The following is a 24,271-nucleotide window of genomic DNA, read 5'->3' as shown; positions in this document are numbered from 1 at the left end:
AGAGGGAAGAAAAATGTTAATAATTTGTGGAGTGACTGAAGGGAGGGGGTAGCATTTCGTATTCCCCATTTTTTTGCCCCATTTCCCCTCCTTGTGTTTGTAATATTGTCCTTTGCTTGTCCCTTGACAAAGGTACAGCCACAATGTGGATTCAAGTGCGGAGCATGGATGGGAAGGAGACGCACCGAGTGGACTCCCTCTCCAAGCTTACCAAGGTGGAAGAGCTCCGGCAGAGGATACATGAAGTGTTCAGGGTGGCACCTGATCAGCAAAGGCTCTTCTACAGGGGCAAACAGGTACCCGTCTTCCATTGTTCTTCCTTCTCCCAACTGCCATCATGTGCATCCTCACTACTATCCAGGCCCCACCTACTCTATACATTTAAAGCAGTATCATCCCGCTTTAAACAGCTGTGGTTTCCCCAAAGAATCTTGGAAATTTCAGCCAGTTAAGAATGCTGAGAGTTGTTAGGACACCTACTCCCAATTCTCAGTCATTTAACAATGAACTCTGAGCACTGCAGCTCTGTGCGGGGAATAGGGAGTCTCTGAGCAGCTCTCAGTGCCTGTAACAAACTACATTTCCCAAGGGTTCTTCGGAAAATACCATGACTCTTTAAAGTGGGATGATACTGCTTTAAATGTATAGTGCTGATTGGGCCCAAATCTTTATGTGTGGTGCAGAAGAAGTTGAAAGAAACAAAGATTGGCTTTAAAAAGGAAGCTATGGGTTTGCTCCACCACTTTTAATACAAGGGCTTTTAAGCTTGAGTTTTCCACTAATAAAGTATTGTTGCAATGAATGGTAGGGTTTTGATGAATCACATTGCTTTGTGAAGCAAGCATACGGTACCTACTGGTGGGGTTATGTAAGAAGCTGGCAGATATGCATCTTAACATAGCATGCATGCACTGAGTGCTGCTGGGGCTGTTGTGCCTGCAGGGTAGAACTAATGCAGGTTTTCATCCTGCTGTTGGTAGCAGCTGCTTGGTCATTTATGTTTTGAAATTCGTAGCTAGATTGTTAACATTACGAATGTGCTTAGACAGAGAATGAGTCCTGGCTAGTAGCCTCTTTGGAGAGAGTTGCATGAATTGATTGAGAACTTTTGAGCTAAGTTTATTGCTAACTTTGTTAAAATGGAAAACAACAACAACCCTGACTTGCACTGCCATCTAGCGACTTTGTTTAAAGTACAATACTGTACTTTGTACTGACTCATGCTGTTTCAGTGCTCTCTCCGTCTTAGTCCTGAGGTATCTCAGTGTACTTGTTCCCTCTAGTGTTCTTCTGAAATCAGTGTTTTGATGTTAGGTTGGCATTTTAGAAAGATTGTTGTTGCTTCAGTTCTTGTAAATGAGATTCAGAGTGATATATAAAGTAATTGTCTTTTATTAGGTAAATATATTTGCATTTAACTGCTCTTCCGTTTTGCTTGATGGTGTGTTCTGTGAACTTGAAAAGCTTGTGTCCTCCAAATGTTAAAAAGACCTTCTCTTTTGGATTTTGATTGTTAGCTCAGCAACTTTATTAGGAGTTCATTAGCAGTTTTAGGGCAGAAGGTCACCAGTACGTTGATTATACCCTGTTCTGCTCTTTATAATATTGTGCTAGTTCTGGACCGATGCCTGAAAGGCAATGCTAGGTCGGATGAGGGGTAATAACCTGAGTTTAAATCTTGGCAAAACAGAAGCACTGTGGATGCGTGGTTCCCATGCCTGAGAGATGCACTAGTTGCCTGTTCTGGGTGGGGTTGCACACACCTGAGGCTTAGGATACCTTAGTGGCTATGAGTACCTTTTACCAGCTTCACATCTGACTGGGATAGGTTGGTTACAGTGGTTCAAGCACTGTAATGTTTTGGATAGACTTTTGTAATGTGGTCTATGTGAGGCTTATTCTTGAGGTTGGTGTACTGTAGAAACTTCAGCTGGTGCAGAATTCTGCAGCCCAGTTATGTTGGCTAATGATGACATAACACCTCTGTTGAGAGCTGCTTTGTGTGCCAGTACAGTGGCAACCTATATTCAAGGCTTTACTTACTTCATATAAAACTAAATAACCCGGGGCCAGTGTACTTAAAAAGATCACCTTATTCCTTATACTGTATATCTTTCTGAACTTGGTGATCTGTCATTGAGACATTTCTAGCAGTGTCAAACTGTCCTCTGCATGAAATTGTGCACTTAGTGTGACGGCACACTGCGGTTACGAAACTCTTTACCTAATGAAATCAAGCTGGCACTGTCTATGAGTTTTGGACACCAACTGAAGACTTGGTTATTTCAGCCACGTCACAGGAGAACATGGACTCTTTCTTGTTACATGACCCATTCTGTACTTGTGATTCTTGAATGTATTTTGCTTTAATTTCATTTTTTGATGGTTTTAGTTGTAATTTGAGATATTGTGCACCATATCAGTATATTTTTTGTGACTTTGCAGTATTGAAATGAAAAAAAATATTCAGGGATGTGTTCAGAATGAGAAGGAAAATAGGGTCCTTGTCCAGGTGAGCGAGTGCTTTATGGATGTTACTGTCTTATGAAATTAGCCAGGCATGTTCTGCAACTGGTGCGAGTCCATTGTGACCACGTGGAGATCTCTGGATGCTAGGTTGGCAACTGGGGAAAGCAAAATGTTATTTAGAGAAAGATCTGAAATATTTTTCTTGAAGCTTGTATTAGTTTTATTCTGGATTGTTTTATTTGATGTCTTAATTTGTTGTAAAGTGCTTTGAGTTTTGTTCTTTAAAATATAAAGTGGTATAGAAATAGAATGAATAATAAAATTAAAATCCCATTGGAGGGGAATCAGCATCTCCACATTCTGTTGTGGCGAGCATAGCCTAGGTTTAAGGTGCCATTTGGTGATTAGATTATATCTCTTGAGTTTCTAGCACTGCTTATGTACCATTGCAGCAGCTGAAGAACTAAGGTGTGTATCTGTTTGCCAGACCTTGAAAACCGACAAGGTCTGAGCTTGAGATTCTTCAAAACTGTTGCACATGTGGGCTGTTGGAGTTTTGTCTGTTTGATTTAGTATTTTACATACCCTCTTTAATACATCATAACATTCCCATAGCATTTGAAGGGGTGAATAATTTCCCTTAAACCAGTGATTCGTTCCAGGGATCCCTGGCTCCTCAGTGCACAGGCCACTAATTGTAGATAAGCTTTCCCAAAGGACAGCTAGACACCACTATTGCTTTTCTGAAATGCACAGCCCAGGGGAGTATTTCATTCAAGGATACATTCTTGGTTCATGTAGACAGTAATGGGAATGAACTATATAAGAGGGTTGGGGAATGTGTAGTCTGGCAGCATCTGGAGGGCTGCAGGTCAAATAATCCCTGACTACTGGCTGTGCTGGCTAGGACTGATGGGAGCTGAAAGTCCAACAACATCTGCAGGGCCACATGTTCACCATCCCTGCCCTTTACATCCCAGGCTATGAACATAGGAAGCTGACTCAGTATTGCAGCAAGAGAGGAATCCATAGACAGGGGTTCCTTGGCAGGCACTTCAGTATAGAGAGGGTTTGCTGAAGCTGGTGAAGCTGAAAATTATTTCCTTTAGGCTTCCAGAAAGGCTAGTTAAGTTGATTGCTGCGTGTTAAAACTTGAGCTTTGTCTTTGTTTGAATTGGTCTGTCCTTATTTGATGCTACTTAGGAGCTAGCCATGAACTTTGCAAAAGATTTTGTAGCACTGTGCATATCTTAAACCAGGCATCCCCAAACTGCGGCCCTCCAGATGTTTTGGCCCACAACTCCCATGATCCGTAGCTAACAGGACCAGTGGCTGGGGAAGATGGTAATTGTAGTCCAAAACATCTGGAGGGCCGAAGTTTGGGGATGCCTGTCTTAAACAAAATGACAGCCCTGCATGCAGGCTCACATAAACCCAGTATAAAAAGGGATGGGGACAGAAGAGAAAATGGAATGAGACTAGGGTGTGGTTCAGATGTGACGTATTTTTGTCAATGCTGCCTTTTGGCACTAATGCAAGAGTTCTAGGGTTTGTTAAACTTTAAATTCATGTTTACTTGCTATGGTTTAAGCTATAGCAAGTGGAAGTTGAGCCTGCCCCGTCTATCAGCCAAAGGAGGAGGAGTTCCCTGCATGAAAGGGCACTCTGTTCCAGCTGCCAGTTACATGAGATTTCATAGCTGAAGGGAGGCACAGTGGTCTCTTGGCGCCAGCCCGGTGACTTGGAGCCACTGGGAGGTTGTACGCTGTGTCTCCCAGGAAGAACATAATGGCAATAGAGAGATCTAATTGGCCCTGTCATTGGCCAGTGAAGCAGTAGGTGCTCCAAGGATTGTTTTCCTTTTCCCTTTTCCTTCTGTGCCACATTGATTAGATTGTAAGTGTGTGGGCGGGGACATTGCTATAGTTGCAGAGGGGTGTGTGTGTTTCTATGCCACTTTTAATTCAAATGAATCTCAACATGGCTTGCAAACAATAAATAACAATAACATAATTAAACACAATAGAACATCACGAATCCAGCATAAATAATATAAAATAATTAACAAACATCAATAAAACAATTACAATCTGTAAAACACTATTAACAAAATTGCAACAAAAATAAGCTAAAATCACAATTATAGCAAAAGTCATTATATGATTAACAAATCAATAAGGCATTTATAATGTATAAAACAATATTAGCAACATTAATAAAATTGCAACTAAAAAAAGCTAAGCATACATAGCTAAAACTTACTGTATCTCCTAGAAAGTTTCCTTGCAACTAAAACTTTGGTTGCAGGCTGCTGTTAAGAGACCTAGGAGCAGGGGCAGTAAGAGAAACATGGCAATGTCCTATCCCAAAGGTTTTCAACCTTTTTTTAGTCCATGGATCCCCTGATATTCTTTATGTGGCCCCCCTGTAGGGCTCAGGAGCCCAGATATGTCACCCCTTGCCTGCAGAACTGGGAGCCTCATACTTTTTCAAACACCCTACCTTGTGGAGTGTTCCCTCAGCCTCCCCTCTCCCCTCTGCTTGGGAGTCCTTTGAGTATGCTTTTCAAGTTGAAAAACCTTTCCCTAAGGATGCCATGCCACTACTCCAGATATTCCTGTTCACTTCAGTTTACTGCAGTAGTTTATTGTGCTATGCATATTCACTAAAGGATGACATTTTGATTGATTAAGAAAGAGAAAAGAATGCTTTATTCTTGCTTTTTCTTTGGCTTTCTTTAGAGATCCTGCTGTTATATATGCCACATGCTGAGGAACTTGCACTGCATGGAATTATTGTCTGATTGCATGTGGACATCTTTGTCCTAAGCTACATACATACTGTAAAGTGCAGAATCAATAGAAAACTTTGCAGGCTAACTACTACTGTTCCCAGCTTCTAGTGTGCCCAAATGAGTAATACATACCTAAATTGCCTAAATTGTTGATGAAACCTGTAGATTGATTTGTTGGTTGGTTGTGTGTGTGTGTGGGCGCACACTATGGTAGGTGTTCTGAATTGACAAAGAAATGGAAGAATGTAAAGACCTGCACTGTTTACAATAACTTTCAGAGAAGTTACAGCATTAGTCTGTTTGGCAACTTTCTTAGGCTTTCTTATTGTGGGTGAGGAGTTGTTTAAGATTGGGTGGCTGTCTGTAGGCAATGAAAGGTCTTCCTCCCAGAGCTTGAGAAAGGGAGCTGTCATTGTCCAGGAGAGGCTGTAGATCTCTGATGATGCATACAGCTCCCGAGCTAAAACAGTACAACGCATCATCAGAGATCTACAGCCTCTCCTGTACAATGACAGCTCCCTTTCTCAAGCTCTGGGAGGAAGACCTTTCATTGCCTACAGACAGCCACCCAATCTTAAACAACTCCTCACCCACAATAATACAACCACCAGACTTAACATGGACACTGGTACCAGAGCCTGCAATAAACCCAGATGCCAACTTTGCTGCCACATACACCCGGACAACATAATTACAGGCCCCAACAACATCCAACATACCATCTCAGGACTATTTAATTGCTCATCTTCTAACATTGTGTATATGCCATCAAATGCCAACAGTGCCCTTCAGCTCTCTATATTGGACAAACAGGCCAAACCCTACGCCAAAGGATAAATGGACATAAATCTGACATCAGGAACCACAAGACAGAGAAACCAGTAGGAGAACACTTCAATCTCCTAGGACATTCTATACAAGATCTCAAAGCAGCTGTTTTATTACAGAAAAATTCCAGGAACAGACTGGAAAGAGAAGTTGCTGAATTGGAACTCATTACCAAGCTTAAAACCATGGAGCCACCTGGGATGAACAAAGACATAGGATTCTTATCTCGTTATGCACGATCAAGCTTTCTTTAGCGCCTCAGCCCTTGCTTTCCCCCCGCAGGACCAATTGCAGTCATCAGCAGTCGTTAACAGCCATCTACAGGTTTACCACTCCCATCAGCCCATCACCCATTCCCACCCACCCCCACCACCCTCTGTATATACATAAGAGTCTGACTCTTCTGTTTCAAGTGTATCTGAAGAAGTGTGCATGCACATGAAAGCTCATACCAAAATAAAAACTTAGTTGGTCTTTAAGGTGCTACTGAAGGAATTTTTTTATGGTGTGAGTTGTATGGGTAACTTGCTAAGTAGTATAATGGATGCCTTGGTAGTTGAAAAGAGGACAGTTGTACAGAAAAGCATTTTATGTGTAAGATGAACCTATTCTTCAACTAGTTGATGGTGCTCGAAGCTTTTTGTTGTACTAGGGAATGGAGAGCAGCATCTTGTGCTTGGTACAACCAACATTGTACCACATTTTGCTTTATCTTTGTTTAGTCTATTCACAGAAATGATGGCATGAAAACAAAATGGGCATTGAACCTAGGAATTAAAACTGAATGGGGCAAAACATTTGTTTTTGGGTTGGTTGTGTGTTAAGTTGTTGGATGTCCATATGTGACTGGTGGTCTTCCTACTCTTATTTTACAGATGGAAGATGGTCATTCCCTTTTCGATTACAGCGTTGGCCTGAATGATATAGTCCAACTGCTGGTGAGGCAAAGCCCTGCCCTCCTGCCTTTGGCTAACAAAGAGAAGGATTCTGAACTTTCAGACACGGACTCTGGGTGTGGTTCAGGCCAAAGTGAATCTGATAAAAACTCCAATAATGGGGAGGGGCCTGTGGAAATGGAGGGACCACCAAGCACAGCAGGCCAAACTGATCTGGTGGACCCAGGCTTTGGATTCTACAAGGTGAGGTGGTTTTAGACTTAATTTTAAGATCAAATGAGCAAAGCAAAAATGTCTATAAGTTCTAAAAAAAACCCCAAACATGTTAGAATTGATTTAATTTTGCAGTCATTGGTCAGTTTATACAAATGAGTAAATGTATTTTGACACTTTCCTAAATAAATAGGCAGCTGTATCTAAAAACAAGCAAACTATCAACAAAATGTTGAAACTCGGCTATTATCAACTGCAATGGGATAAAACCTATACAACATTTATTTCTAGATGGAGAAAGGGAAGTCATACCTATAGTACAAATGCATGAAATTGTATACCAGTCCAACTGTGACCACTTGCATTTGGAATATTTCCTTTTTGAAAAATGAAATATAATCCTTTTATTGCATTTGCTCAGCTTTTGTTAATTTAATGAGGGGGAAGGAGAAGGCATGGTATGGTACTCCTTAGCTTTCTTAAAAATGCATTTGCAGAAGACTATTTCTGCCCATATTAAAAGACTGGTCTGAAAACCTAAACAGCATTTGCATTGCTGCACAAGGTTAATGTCATAGATTAAGGATGAAGCAGAATGGGGTACAAGTCTAGCCTGAAAGTACAGGTGAAACTCGGAAAATTAGAATATCGTCAAAAAGTGCATTTATTTCAGTAAAGCAAAGTAAAAGGTAAAACCAATAGAGATAGATGCATGACATGCAAAGCAAGATGTGTCAAGCCTTTATTTGTTGTAATTGTAATTATTTGTCGTTAGGCGGGTCAATTATAAATGGAATGTAATTAATGAAATGTTAATAGCGATGGTAATTTTTGTATTATTGTAACTACAGTGGTACTTCGCAAGACGAATGCCTCGCACAACCAAAAACTCGCAAGACGAAAGAGTTTTGTGAAGCGCGGCCATAGAATGTAGCGCGGGAAGGCGGCAAAGGAAGATCAGCTGTCAGTGCGGGAAGCTGACAGCTGATCTTCCTTTGCCAGGGCGGATGGAGCTGAAGCGCGGCGGTGCGGTGGCTGCCCCTGCCTGTCTTCCCCTTAGCTCGGGGAAGACAGGTGGGGGCTTGCAGTGCCCGCCACGCTTCGGCTCCGTCCCCCGGGGAAGACAGGTGGGAGGCGGCGGCGGGGAGAAGCGCTTCTCCACCTCGCCGCGCACAGCCAGCATGGGACGCGGCTTCGGAGACCTCCAAAGCCCCGTCCCATGCCGGGGAAGACAGGCAGGAGGTGGCAGCGGGGAGAAGCGCTTCTCCCCCCCCCCCCGCCTCGCACACAGTTGGCATCGGACAGGGCTTCGGAGAAGCGCTGTGCCTTCTCTGAAGCCCCGTCCCATGCCGCCGCCAGTCCCCCGGAGCCCATAGGAACGCATCGATTAAGTTTCAATGCATTCCTATGGGAAACCGGGACTCGCAAGACGAATTTTTCGTAGGACGAATTGAGTCCTGGAACGAATTAAATTCGTCTTGCGAGGCACCACTGTATTTGTTTTATTACTGTGGAATTTCCAAAAGAAAGCATTTGTAAAAATTAAAAGACAAATAAAAAAATATTAAGTTGCATTACTGAAATCAATGCACTTTTCGACGATATTCTAATTTTCCAAGTTTCACCTGTATCTGGTGCATTTTACAATTCACAGGTGTTTCTTTGTGACTTTGTTTCCTAGGCTACTGAGGCAGGGGTCAGGCAATAGGACAGCACAGGAGAAGGAAACAGAAGTATGACGCCCTTTCTGTGTGCCAGGGATGGAGAACCTCAGGCCTGGGAGCCAATTGTGGCTCTTCAGACCTCTCTATATGGCCCTCAGGACTTTCTCCAGTGCTGCTCCATGCCATTCTAGAACGGGGTATCCTAAACTCAGGTCTGCAGCTGTTGTTGGACTACAACTCCCATCATCCCTAGATAGCAGAACCAGTGGTCAGGGATGATGGGAATCATAGTCTAAAAACAGCCAGACCTGACTTTGGGAAAGCCTGTTCTAAAATATTTCTGCCTGGTTGGAATGTGTCCTTGAACTATAAAAGTGCCCATCTGTTGATCTGCCCACTTCTTTCCTTCTGGTATATGCCCCTAGAAGATTGGCTATGATGTAACAGTCCAAATACCCATTTCTCTTCGACTTTATTGATTTTCAGAAATGAATGCTGTTTACCTTTTGAAATGGCTGTAATTTTCAAGATTGAGTTTATTTTAAAAACAACTAAATAGGTGGACTCTGGGCTTTTGTTTTTAGATCAATGAGCTAGTGGATGCTCGTGATACAAGCATGGGGGCCTGGTTTGAAGCTCAGGTTGTCAACGTGACCCAGAAAGAAAAAGCTGCCAACAAGGCAAGTGAGAGTGATGAGGAATCTGATCTGCAAGAAGCCATTGCTGAAGAGGACATTGTATATCATGTGAAATATGATGAGTGAGTGTTTTTTTTCCTAGTCCCTTTAGAACAACAGGCTATTTTTTTTGGCAAACACCTGATGGCAGAGTTCAGCCTAGCAATCATAGAATAATGGAATCATAGAATTGTAGTGTTGAAGGGTCCCTGAGAGTCATTTAGTCCAACCCCCCGCCATGCAGGAATCTCAACTAAAGCATTGGGGGTGTCTTTTGGATATAGATGTAACCAGGCATTCATACTTCGTTTTCCATGCTGAACGCGCTATATTGCCCCAGCCACGTTCCTAAACTTGGAGCTGCAGAGGTGGGTGGTGATAGTCGTGGAGCTGCATGATGATCCCTGCCTGCTCTCCATCTCTGGGAGTTGCTTGAAGCACCTGGAGTGCCTTACTGCAGGACAGAACAGGCAAGCCCTCTGCCACTCCTTCCTGCTCCGTTTCCCCTTGGAAACGTGGGGGGCTTTCCTTGGCTGCCATGTGAGGCTATCATTTTCTTTGGCAGAACACGGGCCACTTTACTGCTGTCTGTAAGTGGCTGCTCCTCCTCCTTTTAGAAATGGTTTGCTCCTAGTATTCCCTGCACTCTTTTCTATAAGGTCTTAAAAAATGAGGCAGCCTCTGTGTTACAGTAGATCACCAAAAGATGGCAAGCAGCAGTTCACAAGAAACTGGAGGTCCCAGTATACTCCTCATGAAAATGGCAGCAGCTGCTAGGAGCAGAAATGCAACTTTGGTCTGAGTGCTGCATATGTTTATACTACAGTGTACACAGGAATTATCACTTTCTAGTGCAGGGGTGAAGGAGAGAATAGAGCAGGCAAGCCAGATCCTGATCTCCCCCACCCACTGTGAGCCATTTTGACAGATAGGTGTAATTTGACAGATATCAATTACATGACATCATGGTCATGTCATGTGACTCAATTTCAAAGGAACAAATTGGTAAGGCACTCTTAAGTGTGCTCCTGAATCTTCCTTCCTTTTTTTGAGTTCAAGCCATGACTACAGTGGGGGGAAAATATTCTTTCAGCTGCATTCTGAGGTTTCAACCTGCAGTGTAAACTTTCCTGCACCTGACATATTTGACATCAGCCCAGGGAAAAAGGAGTGTGGTTTACCCAAAACTGCCTAGCAGGCCAACCTCCAAGGCTTGGCAGGCCTAAAGAGGCCCTTTGGCTATAGGGTTCCTCACCATTACTGGAATTCTACAGATCTTCCTTCATGTATTGCATATCTTGTCTTAAAAAGCATTTCTCTTATTCCGTGAGATAATTCTTAATAGAATTTCCCCACACATCCAGTGTTCTCCCTTATTTTCATATTTTTCTGTTGGAGAAATAGGCAAAAAGTCCTCAGGAGAAACCTTTTTTTGTTCTTGTTATCTTGTCCAGGCCTCCACATTTCCAGTGCAGGCAGGGACTTCTTTTAGTTTTTACTTTCTGTACAGCACTTGAAAAAATTTGGGTTGCATTTACCATGTGGGATTGTTTTCTTACCGCCACCCCCTGTCCCCCAATGAAGCTATCCCGAGAATGGTGTCATTCAGCTGAGCTCCAGGAACGTACGTGCTCGTGCCAGGACGACTCTGAAGTGGGAGGAGCTAGAAATAGGAGATGTCGTCATGCTGAATTACAATCCTGATGATCCAAAGGAGAGGGGATTTTGGTACGATGCAGAGATCCTGCAAAAACGAGAAACCAGAACATACAAGGAGTTATATGCCAAGATAGTTCTTGGGTAAGTGATAGGTCATGAGCAGCGAATCCCATCTGCCAAGCCTCCACGGAAATATTTACGTGACACCCCGAATCCTTATTTTGTGCTGTCTGATGACCTAAGCCCAGGGATGGGAGAGGCATTTCTCTTAACATGCCATATGTGTGTACCAAAATCTCAGTTCTTCTTCTTCTTCCTCTTCCTCTTCACGACTTGCAGCCAATTCTTATATGCTTCTCTTCTAGGGATGCTGGAGATACCTTGAATGATTGCCGAATTACTATTGTGGATGAAATCTACAAGATTGAAGAACCTGGCTGTGCTGTTCCACTTACTGCTGAGAGCCCACTAAAAAGTGAGTTGTATCACTTCTCCCTCCTAAGCACTCAGAGGATAGCTGTCACTGGAAAAAAAATGCTGTACTGCGTCAGGATAAAGCATTCTCTGAAATCTTCCAGCAAACCAGCTGTCATCCGTCCCCAGTGGGTGGCATAAAGTTCCCATTTAGTTATCCTAGCAAATAATCCCTCTCTGTGAGGTTTCTTGTGGCTTGCTCTCCTTGGCCTGATCAGTATGGTGTGTGTTGTGTTTCCTTTTTCATAGGGCAGAGTGGACCTGTGTGTAAGCACTGCAAAGACAACCCTAGCAAAACCTGCCGGATGTGCGCCTGTCATGTGTGTGGAGGGAAACAGGATCCAGAGAAACAGCTGATGTGTGATGAGTGTGACATGGCCTTCCACATCTACTGTCTTAACCCACCTCTTAACAGGATACCTGATGATGAGGACTGGTAAGTAGCCATGAAGACTTTTTGAAAATTATAATGCTTATTGAAGTTTTAACAGTACAGTACATAATAAAACGAAACAGGTGAACAAACATAAAATACAATTAACTGAACAAATATGTAGTAAGCTAGTAAAATAGTGAGGAGACAAATAATGACAGCTTTTTAAATTGATTCGTAAGCAGACAGAAAATAATTTAAAGTATAAAGATTTATAGAAGCAGTGGATGCTTACGGCAAGTCTTAAGGTCACATGGCCCATGGCCCTTCTGGTTTGAAAGTAATCTTGGGGGTGGGATCAATACCCTGGAACAGCCTCCCCACCAATAAGGCTGATTAAAACCATTGTTGAGGTTTGGGTGACCATTTCTTCCATCCTTCCATTTCTGCTTAATTTACTCTGGACAATCATTGAGCATGTACTGGAGATGCTGGGATACTGTATTGTCTAGCAATCAGACATGGCTGTTTCCTATTGCCATTAAAAGCAAATGAAGCCCATTAAGAGTCAAAGCACTGCTTCTTCGCCGGTCATGGATCACAGGACCAATGCTTTCACAACCCTGTTTGCAGGGCTCCCCCTAAATACCCCAAATACAAGGGCTTCTTTTGATTACAGCAAATACTTCTGTGACATTTCCTTCTATCTCCTTTCAGCTTGTTTTTATGAAAAGTGATATCCTTCCCTTTGGAAATGCCAGAGGTCTAGCTATGACACCATCTACACACAACATATGTGTTCTGTTAATTCTAACTATTTTCTGGCTTAGTCAGGAGTTTGTTGTGTACCTTTTTAAAGGGTGTTCGCAAGACACTTTGTGATCTGATGCGTAATGAACATGGTTCTTAATAGCATGTAGGATGTGGGCTCCAGTCTGGCTCGCCTCTTTTTTCCTTGCACCTCAACTTTGCTCTCAGGGTAGGAGGGCTGTAGCTCAGTGGAATGCCATGTTCTTTGTATGTTAACTGGCATTGCCAGCTATCAGGGCTGTGAAAAACCACTGTAGGCAGTATTGTGCTGGGTCAACCAATAGAAGAAAGAGAAACAGCTTAGTATATATTCTGTGTAAGTCACCTTTACTTGGACTTCTAAATTTTTGCCCAGATAAAAGCCTTGATAAAAGCCTTGAGTAATTAAGCTGGGTATGTCTTTTTTAGTTTGCCTTTTTTTGTCTGTTTTCATATACTTCTAACTGCCAGTTACACAAGGAGGAAAACTGGATGAAAGAGTTTTGTTGGGTTGGCTCTGTGTTCTAACACAAATTGACCAATCTTGGGGGAAATTAGAAATACCGTAACTGTATATGAAATTGTGGATACAGGTTTTTTCTTCTTCTAATAGGACATATTAAAAATAGTCCTAGGAACCAATCCTCGTCCCCTCCCATGACACGTCTTTAATTTTTTTGATAACTAGGTATTGTCCTGAATGTCGCAATGATGCAAGTGAGGTGGTTTTGGCTGGTGAGAAGCTGAAAGAAAGCAAAAAGAAAGCCAAGATGGCATCTGCAAATTCATCCTCTCAGCGGGACTGGGGCAAGGTACGTCCATCCTGGTTTGTTTTGTCTTGCTCTCCTCCTCTCTTCAGTCCGGCACTGCTGCTGGGCACATGTAAAAACCTCAGGACGGATGTGTACACAATTACATGGCTCAGCCAGCTCAAAGTATTTCACATGTTCTCTAATCTACTAGAATGTCATTTGTGTTCCACAAAGAGAAAAGTCACAGGGGTGACATGTCTGTCCAAGCAGAGTTGTCTCTTGACAACCAGCTTGTCTTATGAAGCCCTGAGAACAATTGCTACTTACAGTGGCTTTCAGTGGAAACGTCTACCTTTCAACAGCATAGGGCTAGTATTGTTAAATAGGTAGCAGGAATGATTCTGTGCTAACCTTAGATGGGACTGCTTTGTTACATGGGCTTTATATGGGGGAACGTAATGGATGAATGTGTCCTTCTCTTGTAGCTCCACGTTTTCCTTTGTACACAATAAATTGCTGGGCTAATTTGTGGCAATTTCTGTCTTGATATGTGACTTTTTTATTTTCTAGGGCATGGCATGTGTAGGTCGCACAAGAGAGTGTACCATAGTCCCATCAAACCACTATGGGCCAATCCCTGGAGTTCCAGTTGGAACCATGTGGAAGTTCAGAGTCCAGGTGAGATGCTGTATCTGGCCCCATTCTTTTTCCATTGTGGAGTGGGTGGGTGTTCCTGGGAACAACAGACAACTGCTATTTATATCTGGGTACGAATGTGCAAGGAGGCCCTTGAATCTGATGACAAGCAGGGTGCTACTCATTTAGCTGTGTTTGCAAGAACAATAATTTCTGGAGTGGCAAGTGGCTACTGCCATTTTTTTTATTGTGGCCCTGACCCTTTTTGTTCAGAAGGGAAATACTGCTTTCCCCATTGTTACTTACCTACCTGAAATGTAACGTGAAGAGCTCTTGGGAAACTGCACTCTCACTGCAAATGGGGCCATGGCAGTTATAGCTCGTAGGTGGTGTAGTGGGTGCAGTGTTTTACATTCATTACCAGTACAAGGTTTCCATATCTCCCCACCCCATTGATCCGTTGGTAATTGGATGCTTCCATGTGACTGTCTGTACTTGACCTCATGGATGTGCATTTCTCCATAGGTAAGCGAGTCGGGTGTCCACAGGCCCCATGTTGCAGGTATACATGGCAGAAGCAATGATGGAGCCTATTCACTGGTCCTGGCAGGCGGCTATGAAGATGATATAGTAAGTGGTGTGTGTGTCAGTTAGCTCATCTCATCATTCTCACCTCTTTTCTAGAAGGCCCAATAAATTGCTCTTAAGAAGTATTCTGTTAGGCAAAAGGTTTGTCCTCTTTCTTCCATCCCAGATAAGTTTGGATCATGGGATGGACTACTCCAGTGGGGTGCTGCTCTTACTTCTTCACACTTTAAAACACAAATTGTTTGTGGTATGAACATGATGTATGTTGTGTAGAGAGGAAAAGAGTGTGTCAGGTGTTGGAAACACACCTCTAAGCTCTCTGTCTGCATTGGTATGAACCAGTGAGGTTAATACTATTTTTGTCATATAATGTGTGACACAATGTTAGTACTGGGTGAATGCATGTATCAATCCTATGGAGGTATCTGATGAAGTGTGCATGCACACGAAAGCTCATACCAAAATAAAAACTTTGGTCTTTAAGGTGCTACTGAAGGATTTTTTTTAATTTTGTTTCGACTCAGACCAATACGGCTACCTACCTGTAACCAATCCTATGGTAGTTACAGTCTGCTGTATGTTGTTGTTCAATTTATTTGTTGCCTAATACAAAGCGTCTCTAGGAGACTTACATACTCAGTTAAAGGACCCATCATGTTTAACAATAAAACAATATGATCATTACCACCCATGCCACCAAAAAAGGAATATGCTGCCCTTGAGAGGTTACAGTAATAGGCAAGGCCAAGGGCTGCTCAGGGTTGCTGCTGTCTTTTTATATATCTACACAGCCACAGTGTGGTAGAACTGGAATTAAAAATCCTCTTGAATGCCACCACTTTGTGAGGACACAATAATATAGTAACATCTGAATTAAGTGATGTATGTGATATGAAACAGGGCTGGAAAAATATTGCAAAATTCATTGGTTGCCACAGATTTTTTTAAAGCACAGATTGGTGGAGTTCGACAAGTGCCTAAGTGTTTTATGTGCCAACACGAGTTTATTCAGGTGCTTGAGTGACTGGGTGATTGGGATTTTCCCAGTCCTGGATTGAACTATCTGGATATTTTTCAGGATCATGGAAATTCTTTCACTTACACGGGAAGCGGAGGTCGTGACCTTTCTGGAAACAAACGTACAGCTGAACAGTCTTGTGATCAAAAACTTACAAATATGAACAGGTGAGGCAAAAGAGCTTACCTTTCAAGGGGTTTTCAGGAAATGGCAAGTTATGAAAGCATTCCTATTTCTGCGAGCATTTAAAGAAATAAAGAAGTACTGTAGGTGTTTTATAGATGTTTACTGGCCTGCCTAATATGGTGGCTCTTGAAACATTATTGCTTTGTTGACTATCTCTAGGTTGTAATAATAAACATAATGTTTATTATTACATGGGAAAGATACATTGAGCAACTTCTTCCAGTTCTAGAAACTGATTCTCTTTGCCTTCCATTTTGTTTTGGAAATATGTTGAAAAGCAGCATGACTCCTTCACAATTTGCTTATGGGCTTTCTGAAGGCATCTGGCTGAGCGGTGCGAGAAGCAAATGGATTTTTGTGTGGGGAGCAGATGGATTTTTGGTCTGGTCAAGTGGGGCTTTTCTGTCCGTAAAGGTAAAGGTAAAGGGACCCCTGACCATTAGGTCCAGTCGTGACCGACTCTGGGGTTGCGGCGCTCATCTCGCGTTATTGGCCGAGGGAGCCGGCGTACAGCTTCCGGGTCATGTGGCCAGCATGACAAAGCCGCTTCTGGCGAACCAGAGCAGCGCACGGAAACGCCGTTTACCTTCCTGCTTGGAGCGGCACCTATTTATCTACTTGCACTTTGACGTGCTTTCAAACTGCTAGGTTGACAGGAGCTGGGACTGAGCAACGGGAGTTCACCCCGTTGCAGGGATTCGAACTGCCGACCTTCTGATCGGCAAGCCCTTGGCTCTGTGGTTTAACACACAGCGCCACCTGCGTCCCTTTCTGTCCTTAACCATAGCTTATTCTGTGATGTAGGAAGAAAAGTTACTTGTGTCTTCTGCCCTCATCTCCATACCAAAGATCTACAGCAGGTTTCAGGAACCTGTGACCCTCCAGATATTTCCAGACTCCTGTTTGCATCACCCCTGACAATTGGCCAAACTGGTTAGTGCTTATGGGACTTTAAAGTCCAACATAATCTGGAGGGTCACAGGTTCCTCCTCTCTGATCTCTTTAAGAGCTAAGGGCTGGATTCCCCATGCATTCCCACACACACTTTCTCTTTTTATAAATTATTTTGTAGGGCGTTGGCGCTGAACTGCAGTGCTCCAATCAATGATAAAGACGGCTCAGAGGCTAAGGACTGGAGAGCCGGAAAGCCAGTGAGGGTGGTGCGGAATGCAAAGGGGGGCAGGCATAGCAAATATGCCCCTAAGGATGGCAACAGATATGACGGCATATATAAGGTAAGGATTTTTGCCTAAGTGTAAGGCAATGTGGATTCAAGGTGGGCTCATTAGGAAAGCTTTGTGTGACATTTAAACCTCTCTTCTCATTTCCTTTTTTAGGTTGTTAAATATTGGCCTGAAACAGGGAAATCTGGCTTCTTAGTGTGGCGCTACCTGCTCAGGAGAGATGATGATGAGCCAGCCCCTTGGACCAGGGAAGGGAAGGAGAGAATGAAGAAACTTGGTCTGACAATGCAGGTAAGTCATGCTGTAGAGTGTTGAGAAGCATTGTCCTTTGAAGGGTCAGGAGTCCAGCTGCTGCGAGAGAAATGGTGGTTAAGGTAACCTCTCAGGATTGTGTTATGCTTCTGGCCACTTATTTGGCTTTGTTTTCTTTCTCTAGTAGTTGAACAGGAGTGCACACCCAGTTCAGGTGTGCTTGATTTTTTCTCCCTGTAATGCCCATTGAATGTCCTGCGTTCGATACCTACTGGTGAAACTTTCAGATTTTGAGCAGCCATGCAGTCATTAAGCTAAAAACCACCCCCAAGTAATTAGTGGCTGCTTTTTTTATTAGAAAAAAAATAGCTGTCCCCCTTTTCAGCTCAACAGTTACAGTGGAATACTGTATGCTTAGATCTTGATGGAAGATGCTTTTACTCCAGTGCCATCCAGTAGGCAGATTAGCACTCTGGATTTCATGGCAGTACATTTCCCTTTACATCTATACCTCCCATTGCTGCAGTTATGTGTAACACCAATTATTAGTCTTTGGCACTGGTGGCAGCAAGAGCAGTGCTGTGGTTGATGGATTTAGATCAGGCTTCCTCAACCTTGGCCCTCCAGATGTTTTGAGACTACAATTCCCAGCATCCCTGACCACTGGTCCTGCTAGGTAGGGATCGTGGGAGTTGTAGGCCAAAAAACATCTGGAGGGCCGAGGTTGAGGAAGCCTGATTTAGATGGTGCAACTCAGCATTCTTATGGTAGAAGAAAGGAATCCTAAGAGCTTCCCTGTGAGATTAGACCAGATCAGTGGACAGTGTTGGATTAAGGGATGTTGTCTCTGAGGGCTATGCACAGGCTAACCATTCCTCATTCCTAATTCAGTATCCTGAAGGGTATCTGGAATCTGTTGCAAACAAAGAAAAAGAAAACAGTAAGAAAACAGAAGAGATTGAATCCCCGGGGCAAGGGAAAAGAAAGCGAAAATCTGGTAGGTATTGATATTGGAAAATAGGTGTGTGTGTGCCTTTAAAGGCCTAACTTTCTTTTACAAGACCCAGGTTTGTTATCAGTCACAGAATAATGACCTGAGCTGAGGCAGGATCCAGTGAAAACAAGGGAGATCTTTATTTTTCTGCTGCAGCACGCTCCCTCCTCCTTGCAAGGAGGTGAGAGAGAGACCAAGAACAAAGTGTATCACATCTTTTAAACGTTTGCATTTTTGCCTGCAGAAGGAGGACATCCCCTTACCTCAGTGTCACAAATATATCACACATAAAGTGGGGTTGCAGGCGCTTGGGCAAGTCAAGATGTGTTAAATTTCTGAGGATTAGCAAGGTTTACATAGTTCCAAACAGAGGTTATGCAGAGCATTAACACTGGAAATAGGTTCTCCTAGGGCAAGGGTGCCCAAACTTTTTTCAGAGAGGGCCAAATTTGATGAAGTGAACATGCGTGAGGGCCAACCAAAGTTGTTGAGCTTTTTTTGGGGGGGGATTTTACCCTAGGATATATACTGCCACGGGGGCCGAATTAAATCGGCTGGTGGGCCGGATTAGGCCCCCCAAAATGAACTTTGGACATGCCTGTCCTAGGGATTGATTGATATGGCAATCCGGAACGCCGCACACCTGGGCAAAATCGTACAATATTTGAAGACAGTTGACACTTATTGAAGCTAAAAAGTGGGGAGGAAAACCTCTCAGGCCCTTCCCCTGACAGGCAGCAGCCTACATGACCTAAGGCAATGAGGTTATGGAGGATGTAAGGTCTCCCACAATGAAAAAAGGCACACATGACCAACAGGTTCCAAAAGTAAGAATTACACACTGTTCCATAGGGAAATTCAAGCTTCCCTTGTTTTAGATTTAAAGTATCTGGCTTAAATGAGGAAAGGTTGGGGTACATGCCTCCATTAGAACCAGGCAAACAAGGAAAGGGGGACAGGGTGGATTCCCTGGACAGAATGTGTGGTGTGGTGCTTTGGGGGTGACATAAGGGTGCATTTATTTTATGTGCATCCTTGGGAGATGTGGTGGGGCACATGGTAGCCCAAAACAGATGTATAGAGGAAAAAAGGGGGGTATGCAGTGGGAACTTTTCTGGTAACAGTATACCTTATCCAATTGTCTACAGTTTTCTTCTTTGGAGGGGCGCAGGCAGAAAATAAAACTGAGATAAAGCATCATGTATTTTTGTTTCCAGGAAATGAGATGGACGTCTCTGTTTCTCCTGCTGGCACACCAAAGAAGACCAAGGTTGAAGTCTACAAGCTCACTCCCAAGCAGAAGGCCCTTATTAAAGATGACGAAGCCAATGCAAAGTTGTGGAGTGACGCACTAGAAGCCCTTAAGGACGGCCCGGTAAGTGTGGGGCGAGTACCACTTGCCCCAAAACAGTGTTAAGAAGCACTGGTTATTGGCATTCTGTTTAACTTGAGATTGCCTGTACGTGCAGCATAATTATTTTTTAAAAAGGCCTCCCACATTAAAAGCAGCACCGAAGACAAAACCTAAGCTCTCTCTCAAAGTAGAAACCTAGCAATAAGAGAGGCTGGGACCAAGTCTTTGCCTCTACCATGCAACTGGGAAGCTTACAGCCTCCCTGGGGAGAGCATTCCACAAGTGTGGAGCCCCTGCAGAAAAGGCCCATTTAATGTTTAAGCAATAGGAGAACAGAAGCAGCACTACTGTAACTCCTCTATCTCCCTTTTCATGGCAGAAATTCCTCAACAAAGTGGAAGAAACTTTCCTGTGCATTTGCTGTCAGGAAGTGGTGTTTCGGCCAATAACAACGGTGTGCCAGCACAATGTATGCAAGGTGAGGAGCTGCCATTGATTTTCACTGCCATTGACTCTTCCTATAATTTTTAAGACTTGAAACATGTTGACTGGCTCTGGAAACATTCTAAAGCAGGGGTGTGGAACCTTAGGCCTGCGGGCCAAATTTCGCCTGGTCTGAGTCCAGTCAGGTGTGGAGCAGCTGAATAGGTTGCACAAACGAGTTCCTCATCGAATATTCAATCGCACAACCAATTGCCTACAGAAAACAGCATTGCAAGCCCTTTTTCTGCCCTTTTCTGAGCAAAGGACTGGCAAAGCCCCTTGTGCTGTGGTTCCCAAGCGTCCAGCAACCTGCTGGCTGTCATGTGCTTGGAAAAATACCGTGCAAAGGGCTTTATGGGGGAGAAAAACCAGCCCTCAATCATCTGTCAGCATCAAGATGTCAGGCAATTGAGTTGTCCTTCCCACAGGTCACCAGAGTTGTCCTGTGTTGACTGAGAACAGATAGAGATTTGGGCCAAAAGTGTTCCCACTCTTGTTCTAGGGCAGGCATCGGCAACCTCGCTTCTGGAAATCGCTTCTGGAAATCGCTTCTGCGCAAGTGCGGAGTGTGTCCGGCCCACGGACCAGTGTCCGTGGCAATGATCTGGCCCATGACCGGAAAACGTTGCCGACGCCTGTTCTAGGGTGTGCAATATTGTGTGAGTGAACAAGGTGTCACCAGTAGGCGGAGCCAAACTCTACAGGGACAGGGAACCAGTGCACCTCCAGCTGTTGTTGGACTTGCAACTCGCATCAACATTGCAAGTGGTCAAGAATACGGGTAATGGAATTTGGAGTCCTGGAACTGCATAGCTTTCCATCCCTGCCCTACAGGGTGGCTGCATGCAGAATAAAGTACAAAAATTGTGTATCTTGCAAGATTTGTTAACCTGTTCTAAGGTATCTGAAGAAGTGTGCATGCACACGAAAGCTCATACCAAAATAAAAACTTAGTTGGTCTTTAAGGTGCTACTGAAGGAATTTTTTTTATTTTGTTCTAAGAGGACACTCCTATCTTCCACTGTAATATTTAATGTGAAATGGGAAGGTCCTACTTAAGTCGAGATTGCAGAATTACAGTATTGGGATTCTCGTCTCCTGAAGGTTGTTAAAAGGAAGCAGCAAAAAGCTAATTGTGTAAGACTGGCTCTTGGTAGCCAGTCACACTAATTTGTGAATAGCAAGAGACTAAGGGCAGAAAGGAGGTGCTGTACTGAGATCTGTAGTCTAATCTTTCTCTGTCCCTCCTTACTCTGTGATAGGGCTGTGAAAAGGTTCCATGCCCTCTGGTAAGATCCCCTTGACTCTGTTCAAAAAGTTAATTGTCAGCTAAAGCAAGCTGAAAGAATACCTCCCTCAGGCAATACTGGGTCATTGCTTTTGTCCTGGGATTAGTGATGATGCAAATAGTTGCAGGGTAGAACTTAAGGTGAATAGAGCGAGATTGTGACCTGCAGGTGGCTGGATAGGGTGTGACTGAAATATCCTGGTGCTCCTTGTTTCTGTATAGACTTTAGCTGTTATCTCAGGGTGGTGATTAAATCATTTTTGTGTGTGATGAAGAATTCTCATCACCCTTCACAAAAACAGGCGGGTTTAATTGGTACTGCATTTAATAAAGGACAGACAAGTTTCAGCAATAATTCCTCTCAACACAGGCTGGGGTTTTTTTTTGTTTACTACAAACTTGATATACCAAGTCTACAGAACAATAAAAGTATTAGCATAGCTGGCTTGACACAGGGTCCTCCTTATTGCCCTTTATCAGAATTAAGTTTGCTGCAGTTTGTGTGAATGTTGGCAATTTTATCACCAAAGCAGAGTATTCTTATGTTTTAATTAAAGCAAGATGTTATCTTAGATGTGGGTTAGCACTCTATTTCTCATTGCAATCAGCAAGGGGTGGGTGTGTGGGGGGAAGGGTTGAATCTTTGTGATCTCTTGTTCAGTGTAAAGATAACTGGTATCTTTTGATCACCCATTCATTATTATTATTATTATTATTATTATTATTATTATTACTCCGCAGAGTCTAGAATCTTAAATTAGAAATTTGTTTTCTTAATGCAGGGATCAAAGAATATTTGCAAAAGTATAGTTTTTGTTTTGTCTTATACTGAGTGGTAGTGGCTCTACAGGCTTCCAGGCAGGTGACTTTCTCAGCCCCACCTGGGTATTCTGGGGATTGAACCAGTGATTTTTCATGCAAAGGAAATGGTCTACTAGCCTTTCATAAGTAGTAGCTGTATTTTCCCCCAAGGAAACATACTACATTCCTATTGGCATTCATGCTTTTGGCAATCAATAAACAAAACCCAAAACCAGATGCACTTTAATAGCTATGGCAAACCTTAAGTGGATGGGTTTTATGTCCCTGTTTAGTTATGCTAGTGGTCTTAAAAATTCCCATTTCTTTGATCTCTCTTTTTCTCCCCAGGACTGCCTAGATCGATCCTTCCGAGCAGAAGTCTACAGCTGCCCAGCCTGCCGTTATGATCTTGGCAAAAACTATACAATGCAAGTGAATGAACTGCTGCAGACCCTCCTGAGCCAGCTCTTCCCTGGCTATGGCAATGGACGGTGATTCCAAAAAGCACTTCTAATTTCATTAAGATTTTTTTTAATTTTAAAAGCAAAACCTTGTGGGGTTTTTTGACGGGGTTTTATTTAAATAAATAGCCTTTTAGAAAAGCTGTCACTGTTGTCTCCCTTCCCTGAAAACTATAAAGGTTGAGGAACCTGCTTATGTATTTTTGTAGTAATGATTGCATCTTTTTTTTTAAAGGAAACCTTCATGGTTATAGGAATTGCAAATTTCTCATTGTGTGCTACTAAAATCTACAGAATTGCAGTTTTTTTAAAAATGGGGTGTCATTTTCTTTCAAAACTAAAAACCTAGTACATGGCATGGTTGCTAGAACAATCTCTTTGATCTATGGATTTTTGACTGTTAAGTTTGATGCTCTTGATATTTTTGTGGCAGCATTTTTTAAAAACTGCTATCACAGCATTTTTTACTGTTGTCAGTTTAGTACCCGCCACAGTGATCATTTGAGACCCCTCGATTCTTGGAGTGTTGGCGTTCTTTACTAAAAGCCCCCTTCTCTACTGGTTACTTGTCTTAACAGTTTTTATGTAAAAGTTACTACCTCAGTCTCCACATTTAATCAGCCAGGTGCTGCTTCCTACTTAATAGTGCCATATGGGAACACACAAAAGCCATTTGGAAGTGCCTTTTTACTGCTTTTTTTGCTGTGAAAGACTGAGCTTTGAACATTGGAAAAGCACTGAATTTTCTAAACTGCCAACAAATTTTTGCTCCTGGGATTCAAAAATGTCACTACCGCTGCTCTAGATCATTAGCTTTAGATCAGTGTCCTGCTGTGTGCATGTCTGAATATTCCTTTTTATCTTTCTTAGAATGGGAAATAAGACATGTAACCAGCTTTGAAATGGAAAGGCTTGGTTGTATATTCGGTGGTTGGTCATTCTTGCTTCAAACAGTACCAAAACTTTACAGTTTAATACCTCAGGATAAAACAGAGTTGATACTAAATCACTCTTCACATCATACAGACTGGAATAAATAATGCTTGTTTAACTTTTTTTAGCCTCTTTACCTCCTTATAAATGTATAATATTGTTTGGAAACTTTTATGACTTTTGAATTATGCCACAGTTTTGTACAAACAAAAGTTCTCAAAAATAAAATACGTTTTCGTATCAAAGAGAATGTGCCTGATTAAATTTTGAAATTCAGTTTTGAGTTTGGTGATGATTAGATCTGTGTGGCTAGAGATCTAGATAACTTTTAGTCTAGCTGCTGCTCCTCCTACCCCACACTTAATCAAGGAGTTGACAACCTTATCTTGAAATAGTTGACTGCCTGTTTTAGCATGTGGAATGAACACTGGTTACAAATTGAGGAAAAATGCTAGCAGTAGCAGCAATTTCATGGAGGGTGAGAAGATAAATTTGTTTAAAACTT

At 42.8% G+C, this 24,271-nt stretch overlaps 1 protein-coding gene across 4 annotated transcripts in view; it reads left to right on the top strand.

The window, feature by feature from the left end:
- Positions 1-24,011, top strand: part of UHRF1 (ubiquitin like with PHD and ring finger domains 1) — a 33,105-nt gene extending 9,094 nt beyond the window's left edge. For all 4 annotated transcript variants that reach the window (XM_035119103.3, XM_088672959.1, XM_035119104.3 and 1 more), the window contains exons 2-17: positions 133-296; positions 6,967-7,230; positions 9,449-9,624; positions 11,126-11,341; positions 11,566-11,675; positions 11,924-12,110; positions 13,525-13,648; positions 14,159-14,266; positions 14,750-14,854; positions 15,891-15,997; positions 17,089-17,251; positions 17,354-17,491; positions 18,344-18,449; positions 19,664-19,821; positions 20,180-20,278; positions 22,721-24,011. In XM_035119103.3, the coding sequence (XP_034974994.1) occupies positions 144-296; positions 6,967-7,230; positions 9,449-9,624; positions 11,126-11,341; positions 11,566-11,675; positions 11,924-12,110; positions 13,525-13,648; positions 14,159-14,266; positions 14,750-14,854; positions 15,891-15,997; positions 17,089-17,251; positions 17,354-17,491; positions 18,344-18,449; positions 19,664-19,821; positions 20,180-20,278; positions 22,721-22,867 (2,361 nt within the window). In that variant the 5' untranslated portion in view covers positions 133-143 and the 3' untranslated portion in view covers positions 22,868-24,011. The remainder of the gene's footprint in view (positions 1-132; positions 297-6,966; positions 7,231-9,448; positions 9,625-11,125; positions 11,342-11,565; positions 11,676-11,923; positions 12,111-13,524; positions 13,649-14,158; positions 14,267-14,749; positions 14,855-15,890; positions 15,998-17,088; positions 17,252-17,353; positions 17,492-18,343; positions 18,450-19,663; positions 19,822-20,179; positions 20,279-22,720) is intronic.
- Positions 24,012-24,271: the final 260 nt, after the last annotated feature.

The sequence above is a fragment of the Zootoca vivipara genome, chromosome 6 (assembly GCF_965207765.1).
Source record: "Zootoca vivipara chromosome 6, rZooViv2.hap1.1, whole genome shotgun sequence".
Lineage (NCBI taxonomy): Eukaryota > Metazoa > Chordata > Lepidosauria > Squamata > Lacertidae > Zootoca > Zootoca vivipara.
Note: the sequence above shows the minus strand (reverse complement) of the source record. Positions and strands in the feature narration are given on the sequence as shown.